Source organism: Erythrolamprus reginae, chromosome 10 (assembly GCF_031021105.1).
Source record: "Erythrolamprus reginae isolate rEryReg1 chromosome 10, rEryReg1.hap1, whole genome shotgun sequence".
Lineage (NCBI taxonomy): Eukaryota > Metazoa > Chordata > Lepidosauria > Squamata > Dipsadidae > Erythrolamprus > Erythrolamprus reginae.
Genome location: NC_091959.1, coordinates 46,340,422 through 46,353,792, shown reverse-complemented (window position 1 = coordinate 46,353,792; position 13,371 = coordinate 46,340,422). Strand labels below are relative to the sequence as shown.

Here is a 13,371-nt window from a genome sequence, read left to right as displayed (position 1 = left end):
GGGAGCTGGTTCCAGAGAGTCGGGGCCGCCACAGAGAAGGCTCTTCCCCTGGGTGTGGGTTCCAGGCAGGTGAGCTGTATTTGAGGATTGGTCTGGTCAAACTTTTGTATGTTCTGGTTAATAGTATCAACAGATCTAGTTAGATTGAGACAAAATAAACTCGGGGTTGTTTAGCTTCAGTTGATTTCAAATAGCTGAATAAAATTTGGCCAATATTTTTTTTTGGGGGGGGGGGCGAGGAAATTTGGTGAGGTTGGACAGCAGCTGCCCTGATAATACACCCAGCTCCATTTTCTTCCCTTCTAGAAAGCAACCGCAAATTTATTTTCTATTCAACATTTCAAAGTGTTGGTAATGACCTTTAAAGCCCTACATGGCATTGGGCCAGAATACATCCGGAACCGCCTTCCACCGCACGAATCCCAGCGGCTGATGAGGTCCCACAGAGTTGGCCTTCTCCGGGTCCCGTCGACCAAACAATGTCGTTTGGCGGGCCCCAGGGGAAGAGCCTTCTCTGTGGCGGCCCTGGCCCTCTGGAACCAACTCCCCCCAGAGATTAGAACGGCCCCCACCCTCCTTGTCTTTCGCAAATTACTCAAGACCCACCTTTGTCGCCAGGCATGGGGGAGTTAAGTTATCCTTTCCCCCTAGGCTACTACAAGTTATGCATGGTATGTTTGTGTGTATGTTTGGTTTTTTATAATAAGGGTTTTTTAGTTGTTTTTATTAATTGGATTGTTCATGTTGTTTTACCACTGTTGTTAGCCGCCCCGAGTCTGCGGAGAGGGGCGGCATACAAATCCAATTAATAATAATAATAATAATAATAATAATTTGAGAATAAAGCCAGAAAAAGGGAAGAAACCCATATATGACAGTTTAAGAAAACATTTATTTTTTAAAAAATTCACATATTTACACTGTAATATTACAAAGTCAATGTGTGTATTTACTTACGCGTGTTGGAAATTATATATACATAGATAAAATAAATAAGGAAAAAGTGAAACCAGGGTGCAGCCTAGTAGTTGCCCGCTGATGATGTAATTTTGGCGTGATGGTTTTGTGCCGGTCGTGCGCACTGCCATATCTTTTTACCATAATTTTCACGATGCGCACCAGTAGCAATAGAACCCAACCCTGGATGAAAACCTTGGCATTTTTCTGCCCCAATTCTGGCTACATAGCGCTGGACAACAAGACAAAGATCGCACATTATAACTTACAAAAAAACAACAGTGAATTGCCTAGAATCCCGTTACAAAGTCAAATGTCAATTGAGGTTGGCTGTGGTTTTTTTTTCCCCCCAATGCAGTGGGTGAGAAGTGATGCCCGTCCCTCCCTGTAGGATCTCTATGGGTGCTATTACTTATAGGATATCAACTGTCCTCGGATTCGGAGTCCGTAGCAGCAGTGGGAGAGGAGAAAACATCTCCATCTCTTGGACACGCGGGTCCCCAATTCATTGTAGCATTCTCCGGGTCAGGGAGGAAGGGAGAGCGATGATGGAAGGAGGCAACAGCGCCGGTAATGTCTCTTCCTTCGGTTCTTCTGCAGCGTCGAGCAATTGTTGCACGTAACAGGAAGTGCCCAGTAGGACGTGACCTGTGGCTTGCATGGTAAAGAGGGTCCAGCGGAGGGCTTCCCTAAGGAAAAAAAAACCAGGAGAAATGGAAGGCAATGATCCAGGAAGCAAGAGGTCCATTCAAAGCAGGGGTCTTGCCAATTTTTAAATAATAACAACCACAAATAATGCACTTGGGGAAAAATAATCCTCAATCCATTATTATTATTATTATTATTATTATTATTATTATTATTATTATTAATTAGATTTGTATGCCGCCCCTCTCCGTAGACTTATTGGCAGTTCTGTGTTAGCAAAAACTTCAGAAGGGAAGGATTGAGGGGTCGTGATTTCCAACAGTCTTCAAATGGGTGAACAGTGCGGTTAGGCAGTAGGAAAAGCAAGTAGGATGCTTGGCTGCATAGCTAGAGGTATAACAAGCAGGAAGAGGGAGATTGTGATCCCGCTATATAGAGCGCTGGCGAGACCACATTTGGAATACTGTGTTCAGTTCTGGAGACCTCACCTACAATAAGAGATTGACAAAATTGAATGGGTCCAAAGACAGGCTACAAGAATGGTGGAAGGTCTTAAGCATAAATCGTATCAGGAAAGACTTAATGAACTCAATCTGTCTAGTCTGGAGGACAGAAGGAAAAGGGGGGACATGATCGAAACATTTAAATATGTCAAGGAGTTAAATAAGGTTCAGGAGGGAAGTGTTTTTAATAGGAAAGTGAACCCAAGAACAAGGGGACACAATCTGAAGTTAGCTGGGGGAAAGATCAAAAGCAACATGAGAAAATATTATTTTACTGAAAGAGTAGTAGATCCTTGGAACAAACTTCCAGCAGATGTGGTTGGTAAATCCACAGGAACTGAATTTAAACGTGCCTGGGATAAACATATATCCATCCTAAGATAAAATACAGGAAATAGTATAAGGGCAGACTAGATGGACCAGGAGGTCTTTTTCTGCCGTCAGTCTTCTATGTTTCTATAAATGAGAAAGATGGGAGGAAGGAAAAAAGGAAGGAAAGAAAGAGAAGGAAAGAAGAGAAGGAAGGAAGGGAAAGAAGGAAGGAAGAATCCACATTAAATAAATTTAAACATGCCAAGGATAAACATAAATCCATCCTAAGATAAAATACAGGAAATAGTATAAGGGCAGACTAGATGGACCAGGAAGTCTTTTTCTGCCGTCAATCTTCTATGTTTCTATAAATGAGAAAGGACGGGAGGAAGGAAAGAAGGAAGGAAAGAAAGAGAAGGAGAGAAAGAAAGAAGGAAGGAAGAATCCACATTAAATGAATTTAAACATGCCAGGGATAAACATAGATCCATCCTAAGGTAAAAATACAGGAAATAGTATAAGGGCAGACTAGATGGATCATGAGGTCTTTTTCTGCCGTCAGACTTCTATGTTTCTAATAATTAAATGTGGTATGTCCGTGAGCAAATTGTGGGTGAATCCCAAAAGGATGGTGAATGGTGAATGATGATTCTGGGAAGGGCCAAACCAGGGAGAGAAACCCACTTACTTCATGATCCTCTTTGCCCCGTAGCATTGCATATTGTACGACATGCTGTAGGTCCCATAGAGCGTCGCCTTGATGTTCAAAGAGCCGAGGATATCCTGGGGGTTGGTCTTGTACAGGTCAAAGGTGAGGCAGGCCACATCAATCCGGCGTCGAGGCTTCTGGGATAGCGAGAGCTGGTAGCCGGCTTTCTAGGGACCAAAAAAAATGGGGAAAGACACTTTAATGCGAGTCTAGCGAAGAGGAGGGTTGTGGGGACGTGAGAGCGGTCTTCCAATATTTCAGGGGTTGCCACAAAGAAGAAGGAGTCAAACTATTTCCCAAAGCATCAAAAGGCAGGACAAGAAGCAACGGGTGGACACTAATCCAAGGAAAGAAGCAACCTGGAATTTAAGGAGAAACTTCCTAACAGTGAGGAGAATGAACCAGGGGAACAGCTTGCCACCAGATGTTGTGGACGCTCCATCGCTGGTGGTTTTTAAGAAGATACTGGACAGCCACCTGTCTGAACAGGTGTAGGATTTCCTGCTTGAGTGTCTGTCTGTCTGTCCATCTACCTACCTACGTACCATATCTATCTAACATCTCTCTATATATCTATCTGTCTGTCTGTCTGTCTGTCTGTCTGTCTATCTATCTATCTATCTAATCTACCTACCTACCTACCTACCTACCTATCTCTCTATCTCTATATATATCTATATATCTATCTCTCTATCTATCTACTATATCTATCTCTCTATCTCTCTATTTCTCTAGCTCTCTACTCTATCTACTATATCTACCATATCTACCATATCTACCATATCTACCATATCTACCATATCTACCATATCTACCATATCTACCTATCTACCTATCTACCTACCTATCTACCTACCTACCTACCTACCTATCTATCTATCTATCTAATCTACCTACCGATCTATCTCTATATATATCTATATATCTATGATGGTCTTGGTATATTCAGGTTTCTTCCCGTGTAGGATTTGGAAATTTCTAGCGACGTTTCGACGAGGTCCCACTCGTCATCTTCAGGCTGGTGTTTCTGTCCTTGTTCTAGGGCGAACACGGACAGAAACACCAGCCTGAAGATGACGAGTGGGACCTCGTCGAAACATCGCCAGAAATTTCCAAATCCTACACGGGAAGAAACCCGAATATACCAAGACCATCATACCTGTACCCGTGAAAATCTACGAAAACTATATATCTATCTCTATATCTATCTACTATATCTACCATATCTACCTACCTACCTACCTACCTACCTATCTATCTATCTATCTATCTATCTATCATGTGTCTATCTGTCTATCTATCGATCTGTCTGCCCGCCTGCCTGCCTGCCTACTTGCCTACCTACCTACCTACCTACCTACCTACCTCTTCCCATCTTAAGCCTTCAATCTGGCTCCTCACCTTGGCTGGATGCCACGCCTGCCCCTCAGTTAAGGCCAGAATGACCGTCCCCTCTTCCAGGGTTTGGAAAAACTCTTCCGACTCGATGCCAGTGCCGTCTTCGTCCAAGACAAAGGCGATGGGCCCCACTAAATCCAGAGCAGTTCGTACCTGCAGGAATAAATGAGGATACTTTGCAGTTCCAGACAAACTAGGAATCAGGGTCTGTTAGCAAAAGAGCAGATGGGCTTAGAAAGGAAGTTTGGCCAAGGCCACAATTCAACCGAATATCCTCTTCTATCCATTCGGAGAGACTTTTAACTTTTTAAAATATTGGGGTGGGGAGCCCACCTTTTGTGCACAGAATTTGCAAGGGTAACACACACAACCCCGCGCCGCTTACTTTCTCGAGCAAGTCGTTCAGGCCCTCGGCCATGACGCCTTTCCGTAGCGTGCGTTCACAATTGCTCACGCGGTACGGCCTCGGACGGGGAGCAGGGCCAGCCAACAGCTGCTGGGTCACGGAAGCACTGGCCGATACACATCTGGAAGAGGGGAGGAATGTCATTTGAGGGAGGAGAAGGATATTTTTAAAAAACCCACCCCCTCGTGAAAATGAACAGCCAGATTGTTGGGGGCAAGAGGCTGATTCTGTAAACTGCTTGGAGAGGAGCTGTAAAAGCAAGGTGGAGGGGTCTATAAGTCTAAGTGGGATTGCCCTTCCTTCCATCCATCCATCCCTTTCTTTCTTTCTTTCTTTCCTTCCTTCCATCCATCCATCCCTTTCTTTCCTTCCTTCCCTCCCTCCCTCCCTCTCTTTCTTTCTTTCTTTTTTCTTTCCTTCCTTCCTACCATCCATCCATCCCTTTTATTTCCTTCCTTCCATCCATCCATCCATCCCTTTCTTTCCTTTCTTCTTCCATCCATCCATTTCTTTCCTTCCTTCCTTCCTTCCATCCATCCATCCACCCACCCACCATTCATCCATCCCTTTCCTTCCTTCCTTCCTTCCTTCCATCCATCCATCCCCTTTCTTTCCTTCCTTCCTTCCTTCCTTCCTGCCTTCCATCTACCATCCATCCATCCATCTCACGGAGTCCATAGATAGGGGCGGCATACAAGTCTAATAAATTAAATCCCTTCCTTCCTTTCCTTCCTTCCTTCCTTCCTTCCATCCCTTTCCTTCCTTTCTTCCTTCCATCCCTTTCCTTCCTTCCTTCCTTCCTTCTATCCATCCCTTTCCTTCCTTTCTTCCTTCCATCCCTTTCCTTCCTTCCTTCCTTCCTTCTATCCATCCCTTTCCTTCCTTCCTTTCTTCCTTCCATCCCTTTCCTTCCTTCCTTCCTTCCTTCTATCCATCCCTTTCCTTCCTTTCTTCCTTCCATCCCTTTCCTTCCTTCCTTCCTTCCTTCTATCCATCCCTTTCCTTCCTTCCTTCCTTTCTTCCTTCCATCCCTTTCCTTCCTTCCTTCCTTCTATCCATCCCTTTCCTTCCTTCCTTCCTTCCTTCCATCCCTTTCCTTCCTTCCTTCCTTCCTTCCTTCTATCCATCCCTTTCCTTCCTTCCTTTCTTCCTTCCATCCCTTTCCTTCCTTCCTTCCTGACTCAAGGCTAACTCAGCCTTGCCTCCTTCCAAGGTGAGTAAAATGAGGACCCAGATTGTTGGGGGCAAGAGGCAGACTCTCTGTAAACTGCTTTTAGAGAGCTATAAAATAGGCTGAAAATCAAAAATATCTGCCATTCAAGAGGAGGGGGACACGGGGTGGAAGGGACCACCACGGATTATCTACCCAGACTTACTTGGAAAGCGATCGGGGGCTGAGGAGGCCCAAAGATTTCTTTGCATAATCCATCAGGCTGCAAGAGGGCAGGACTCAGGCACTAGGGTGAGAGAACAGAAAATCTGGGTTAAGGCATGTCAGTTTCTTAATTTCTTTCCTTTGAGATTGCGACATCTTGATTGATTGGGCAGCTAGATAAAGAGGAGGCCTGGATATTATTGATTATACACTTTGACTTTTCTTTTCTTCCTTCCTTCCTTTCTTCCTTCTTTCTTCCTTCTCTTTCTTCCTTCTTTCCTTGCTTCCTTCCTTCCTTCCCTTTCTCCCTCCTTCCTTCCCTCCTTCCTTCTCTCCCTCTTTCCTTCCTCCCTCCTTCCTTCCCTCCCTCCTTCCATCCTTTTATTCCTTTCTTCTTTCCCTGACTCAAGATTGACTCAGCCTTCTGTCCTTCCAAGGTGGGTCAAATGAGGATCCAGGTTGTTGGGGGGCAAGAGGCTGACTCTGTAAACCGCTTAGAGGGGGCTTGAAAGCACTGTGAAGCAGTATATAAGTGTAAACAGTATTGCTCCTTCCTTCCTTCCCTTCCTTCCTCATTCTCTCTCTCTGTCTCTCACTCACTCCCCTTGCTTCCATCCTTCCTTCCTTCCTCATTCATTCTTTCTCTCTGTCTCTCATTCACTCACTCAGTCACTTACTCCCCTCCCTTCCTCCCTCCCTCCCTCCCTTCCCTCCTTCCTTCCTCATTCTCTCTCTCTGTCTCTCCCTCCCTCCCTTCCTGATTCAAGGTTGACACAAGCACTGTGAAGCAGTAGATAAGTGTAAACAGTATTGCTCCTTCCTTCCTTCCTTCCTTCCTCATTCTCTCTCTCTGTCTCTCTTTCACTCACTCAGTCACTTACTCCCCTTCCTTCCTTCCTCCCTCCCTTCCCTCCCTCCTTCCTTCCTCATTCTCTCTCTCTGTCTCCCTCCCTCCCTTCCTGATTCAAGGTTGACTCAAGCACTGTGAAGCAGTAGATAAGTGTAAACAGTATTGCTCCTTCCTTCCTTCCTTCCTTCCTTCCTTCCTTCCTTCCTCATTCTCTCTCTCTGTCTCTCACTCACTCATTCAGTCACTTACTCCCCTTCCTTCCTTCCTCCCTCCCTCCCTTCCCTCCCTCCCTCCTTCCTTCCTCATTCTCTCTCTCTGTCTCTCCCTCCCTTCCTGATTCAAGGTTGACTCAAGCACTGTGAAGCAGTAGATAAGTGTAAACAGTATTGCTCCTTCCTTCCTTCCTTCCTTCCTTCCTTCCTTCCTCATTCTCTCTCTCTGTCTCTCACTCACTCCCCTTGCTTCCATCCTTCCTTCCTTCCTTCCTCATTCTTTCTCTCTGTCTCTCATTCATTCATTCACTCACTCAGTCACTTACTCCCCTTTCTTCCTTCCTTCCTTCCTTCCTTCCTCATTCTTTCTCTCTGTCTCTCTTTCACTCACTCAGTCACTTACTCCCCTTCCTTCCTTCCTTCCTTCCTTCCTTCCTTCCTTCCTCCCTCCCTCCCTCCCTCCCTCCCTCCCTCCCTCCCTTCCCTCCCTCCCTCCTTCCTTCCTCATTCTCTCTCTCTGTCTCTCCCTCCCTCCCTTCCTGATTCAAGGTTGACTCAACCTTCCATCTTCCCAGGTGGGTCAAATGAGGACCCAGATTGTTGGGGGCAAAATGCTGACTCTGCAAACCGCTTAGAGAGAGGGCTGTAAAAGCACCGTGAAGCAGTATATAAGTCTAAAAAACTATGCTAAATGCTATGCTCTCAGGCCTCCCCTAATCCTTCCCTCCAATCCAAGCAGAGTCTACTTACCCACCAGCCCGAAGCCTCCTTTCTCCACACTCCCCTTTCCTCCCCAGTCAAGACGCCCCCCCCACCTCAAATTTTTCCCCTCCTGTCTTGCAAGAGAAACTCCAAACTTACCTTTCCAACCAACCAGCCTCTGTTTTCCTGCTCGGCTGACGTGTCTCCGGGTTTTAAAGGGAGCCCAGCCCTTGGCCGCCCTTTGGACGGGGAAGGGAGGGAGAACCAGCCACCAGGCGGGTTAGGCAATGCGCTGATCCCATCATTTGTTGAGCATTTGGAAGCAAATGCTCAGAGGCTTCTCCAGCAATTGGGGCAAAGGGGAATGTCCTCACATGACTTTCTTCCCGGATTTACCCAAAACGTTTGGATGCCAGGCAGGTTGGGCTAGGAATGGTTGGCTCAAAGTCACCCAGCTGGGTTTTATGTCTAAGGTGGGACTAGAACTTATTGTCTCCTGGCGATTGGCACAAGGTAACCCAATTGGTTTTCATACCTAAGGTAATACAGTGGTTTGTTTGTTTGTTTGTTTGTTTGTTTATCTATCTATCTATCTATCTATCTATCTATCTATCTACCTATTTGATTGATTGATTGATTGATTTGTATGCCACCCCTCTCCGTGAACTCGGGGCCGCTAACAACAGTGGTAAAAACAACATGTCACAATCCAATACTAAAAAACAGCTAAAAACCCTTGTTATAAAACCAATCATACATACAAACATACCATGCATAAATTGTAGAAGCCTAGGGGGAAAGAATATCTCAGTTCCCCCATGCCTGACGGCAGAGGTGGGTTTTAAGGAGCTTACGAAAGGCAAGGAGGGTGGGGGCTATTCTAATCTCTGGGGGGAGTTGGTTCCAGAGGGCTGGGGCCGCCACAGAGAAGGCTCTTCCCCTGGGTCCCGCCAAACGGCATTGTTTAGTTGACGTGACCCGGAGAAGGCCAACTCTGTGGGACCTAACTGGTCGCTGGGATTCATGTGGCAGAAGGCGGTCCTGGAGATAATCTGGTCCGGTGCCATGAAGGGCTTTATAGGTCATAACCAACACTTTGAATTGTGCCCGGAAATTGATCGGCAACCAATGCAGACTGCGGAGTGTTGGTGTGACATGGGCATATTTAGGAAAGCCCATGATTGCTCTCGCAGCTGCATTCTGCACGATCTGGAGTTTCCGAACACTTTTGAAAGGTAGCCCCATGTAGAGAGCGTTACAGTAGTCGAGCCTCGAGGTGATGAGGGCATGAGTGACTGTGAGCAGTGAGTCCCGGTCCAGATAGGGCCACAACTGGTGCACCAGGTTCCTCTACCCTAGAATGCCTCTACTCACGAACCTTTCTAGATAAGAACCGGGTGTTCGAGATTTTTTTGGCCTCTTCTCAAGAACCATTTTCCACTTACAAACCCGAGCCTCCGAAACTGTAACCGGAAAAGGCAAGGAGAAGCCTCCGTGGGGCCTCTCTAGGTATCTCCTGGGATGAAACAGGGCCTGAAAAGGTGGGGAGAAGTCTCTGTGGGCCTCTCTAGGACTCTCCTGGGAGGAAACAGGTCTGGAAAAGGTGGGGGGAAGCCTCCGTGGGGCCTCTCTAGGACTCTCCTGGGAGGAAACAGGGCCGGAAAAGGCGGGGAGAAGCCTCCGTGGGGCCTCTCTAGGTATCTCCTGGCAGGAAACAGGGCCTCCACCCTCCCTGTGGTTTCCCCAATCGCACACATTATTTGCTTTTACATTGATCCCTATGGGAAAAATTGCTTCTTCTTACAAACTTTTCTACTTAAGAACCTGGTCAAGGAACAAATTAAGTTCATAAGTAGAGGTCCCACTGTGCTCCTACCTTCGAATCTAAGAGTCCTAACCCCTAGACCAAATATTTCCCCCATCCCCAAAGAGTTTTCTGCGCACAGCCTTCCAAGTCTCCACCCTCCACAAAACGCTCTATTTTTATTCTGCAAACTCCCTTTGCAAATCCAGACACTGTCTGAGAGTTGAAACCCTGCAAGAGATACTTAATCTCATGGATGGCACAAGACCTAGGAGTGTTTTCCCCCCGTTCCTGCTGGCAAGCTAGGCACGAACTCTGGACTCCTCACCTTTAACCAGCAGTTGTCACTCCAAGAGTCACAGGCCAGCATTCTCAGTTAGTGGACTCTGATGCAACAGAGGAATTCTGAATCTCAGTTTTTATGACTTCACTCTTACCTTGTTAAGAAACCTTTAATTAAGTTCAGTTCGAGAAAACTCCCTAATCTTATGTTCCTGGACTGCAAATTGATCATTTTAGGTACTTATATTTGGTCTTTTTGAAAGCTTTTTTCACCTGGAAACAAGTTTGAACATTTCTGCACACAATGGAATGAAAATTGAAGTGAACAAATTAATCCTTATTGGTTTATTTTGCACATAAATGTGCCCCCCCCCCGTGTTTTTGCAAGCAAAACTATCCATAAATTGAAAAATATTTCACAAAAACGGGAGGGGGGGCACTCATTCTATCAGCAAAATAAACCAATAAGAATTACTTTTTTCATTTCAATTTTCATATCATTGTGTGCAGAAATGTTCGGACTACTTTCCAAGTGAAAAAAGTATTCAAATTGACCAAACATAAGCACTTCAAATGAAGAGTTTTCGGTCCGGGTCAGGGTGACCCGGGAACACAACAAGTGTGACTTTTTGTTTTTCAGCAAGAAAGAAACCCCCCACCCCCCAAAAAAAATTCTCATAGAGAGAACCCCTGAAATGATGAAAAGTCATGAAATTTCAAGTTTCAGATATGCAGGGAAAATTTTTTACAGGGACTCAAACTTGGCTTCGGGTCACATACAATCCGAACAGAACAGCAGGGTTTTAAGGGGTGTGGGGGGAATCTATTAAAGAGATTGAATGCAATCATTTATTTATTTGTCAATGGTTTTTGCTTTCGTTCAAACACGAATTTTGGATACCAATTTAATTTCTGAGCAGTACGGCGGGCACAATATTACAAAAAAAAAAAAATTAAATTAAAATAAGCAAGCAAGCAAGAAAGCCATTGTAAGCCACTTAGATGGGATTGGATACAGCGGGCTGAAATTGATTAAATAAATTAAAGCAAGTTTCTGGTCCTTATGGGGAGTCAGTTATGCAGTTCCCACCCGTTTTTCTATCGTTATTTAGAGTTTTTAATTAGCCAGGATGGTGAGTCTTGGGGAGAGGGGATCTGTATAAATCGAATTCCTCGTAAAATTAGTTGAGGTTCTACATCAAGCTTTTCCCTAAGTTGACAAACCAAAAAAAAAAAAACAATGTTGAAATAATATACTACATATAATAAATAAACCAGGTTAGGGTTCACACTGTATGCTGAGCTAATGTGTCTTGGAAGTGGGTGATATTTCTAATATATTCCACGGCTAGCGGGATTCATAGAAACATAGAAGATTGACAGCAGAAAAAGACCTCCTGGTCCATCCAGTCTGCCCTTATACTATTTCCTGTACTTTATCTTAGGATGGATCTATGTTTATCCCAGGTATGTTTAAATTCAGTGACTGTGGATTGACCAACCACATCTGCTGGACGTTTGTTCCAAGCATCTACTACTCTTTCAGTCAAATAATATTTTCTCACATTGTTTCTGATCTTTCCCCCAACTAACCTCAGATTGTGCCTCCTTGTTCTTTGTGTTCACTTTCCTATTAAAAACACTTCCCTCCTGAACCTTATTTAACTCTTTCACATATTTAAATGTTTCAATCGTGTCCCCCCCCCTTTCCCTTCTGTCCTGCAGACTGTACAGATGGAGTTCATGAAGTCTTTCCTGATAAGTTTGATGCTTAAGACCTTCCACCATTTTTGTAGCCCGTCTTTGGACCCATTCAATGTTATCTATATCTAGGTTATCTATCTATCTATCTATCTATCTATCTATCTATCTATCTATCTATCTATCTATCTATCTATCTATCTATCTATCTATCTACCTACCTACCTACCTACCTACCTACCAAACCTACCTACCTACCTACATACATACATACATATATGTATAATTTTTATTTATTTATATATTTTGTCCAATACACAATCATACACAATGAAGGTAATAGAGCACACCTTCGAGGAAATAGAATTCGAGAAAGAATAGAAGAGAGAGTATAGGATAAAATAATCAATGAGAGAATAGAAGAAAGATATAGGGATAAAAGAGAAGATACATGGGATATAGGAGAGACAATAGGACAGGGGTCGGAAGGTATATTGTAGTATATTGATACTACAATATCAATACTATATTTGTATGACAAATAATGTATGTTTCTTTTTAAATAAGGGGTTTTTAGTGACTTTTAATTATTAGATTTGTTATATATTGTGCTATTACTGTTGTGAGCCGCCCCGAGTCTATGGAGAGGGGTGGCATGCAAATCTAATTAAAATAAAATAAAATAAAATAAAATAAAACAAAACAAAACAAAACAAAACAAAACAAAAAAATAAAATAAAATAAAATAAAATAAAATAAAATAAATAATAAAATAAATAATAAAATAAAATAAAATAAATAAAATAAAATAAAATAAAATAAATAAATAAAATAAAATAAAATAAAAATAATTAAATTAAATTAAATTAAATTAAATTAAATTAAATTAAATTACATTACATTACATTACATTACATTTAAATAAAATAATAAAAATATATACATGAAGAGGCCAAAGTCATTGCAATCCAGATTGCTCACCGTTTTGGTCTCCTTCCCAGGTATCTCCTCCCTTCCATTCCCACTTACCAAACAGCTGCAAGGACTCAACAGAAATTGGTCTCTTTTTCTCCTCCCAGGGTTGCAAAAGCTCTGCTCTTATAGATGGTCACACACCCCTCTCCTCCCCCTTTTCCCTTCCCCTCAATCACCTCTCCCAGCCCTCCCCCATCAGGAGAAGCAGATGGAATTGCCCTAAAATGAGACCACATCTCGAAAAATTAGAATATCGTGCAAACGTTCATTTATTTCAGTAATGTAACTTCTGCTCAGAAAAATAAAGGGAACACTCAAATAACATCTCCTAGATCTGAATGAATGAAATATTCTACCTACAGTATCTGTATGAATGGCTTGAAACCAGAAGAAATAACTAATAAACAAGTAAATAATATATGGATATAATTCATAACTATAAATAACACAATAAAGTGTAAACAATTGATATATGGATTAGATAAAGCAACAAGGAGATATATAGAGTTTGCTTTTTGATTCATCAGGAATGCAAAC

General features: G+C 43.4%; 1 protein-coding gene across 4 annotated transcripts; it reads right to left on the bottom strand.

The window, feature by feature from the left end:
* Positions 1 to 872: 872 nt before the first annotated feature.
* CIDEC (cell death inducing DFFA like effector c) lies at positions 873 to 13,008 on the bottom strand. 4 transcript variants are annotated; one of them, XM_070763031.1, is made up of 6 exons: positions 12,889 to 13,008; positions 6,310 to 6,390; positions 4,913 to 5,054; positions 4,531 to 4,680; positions 3,109 to 3,296; positions 873 to 1,646 (listed from the first exon to the last, which is right to left on the bottom strand). In XM_070763031.1, exons 2-6 carry the CDS (start codon positions 6,360 to 6,362, stop codon positions 1,463 to 1,465), a joined length of 717 nt encoding a protein of 238 aa, XP_070619132.1. In that variant the 5' UTR covers positions 6,363 to 6,390; positions 12,889 to 13,008; the 3' UTR covers positions 873 to 1,462. The 4 variants fall into 4 exon arrangements, with proteins under 4 accessions (XP_070619132.1, XP_070619133.1, XP_070619135.1 ...); XM_070763032.1 differs by having other exon boundaries at positions 12,841 to 12,937; XM_070763034.1 differs by lacking the exon at positions 12,889 to 13,008 and adding an exon at positions 8,232 to 8,607.
* Between the last annotated feature and the right edge of the window lie 363 nt (positions 13,009 to 13,371).

Excerpts from the sequence above, each read along its gene's own strand:
- CIDEC (XM_070763031.1), bottom strand. The coding sequence starts at position 6,362 with ATGGATTATGCAAAGAAATCTTTGGGCCTCCTCAGCCCCCGATCGCTT. Across the intron at positions 4,681-4,912 it reads TGAACGACTTGCTCGAGAAA|GTACGAACTGCTCTGGATTT; the intron begins GTAAGCGGCGCG and ends TTATTCCTGCAG. Across the intron at positions 1,647-3,108 it reads GGGGCAAAGAGGATCATGAA|GGAAGCCCTCCGCTGGACCC; the intron begins GTAAGTGGGTTT and ends TTTTTTCCTTAG.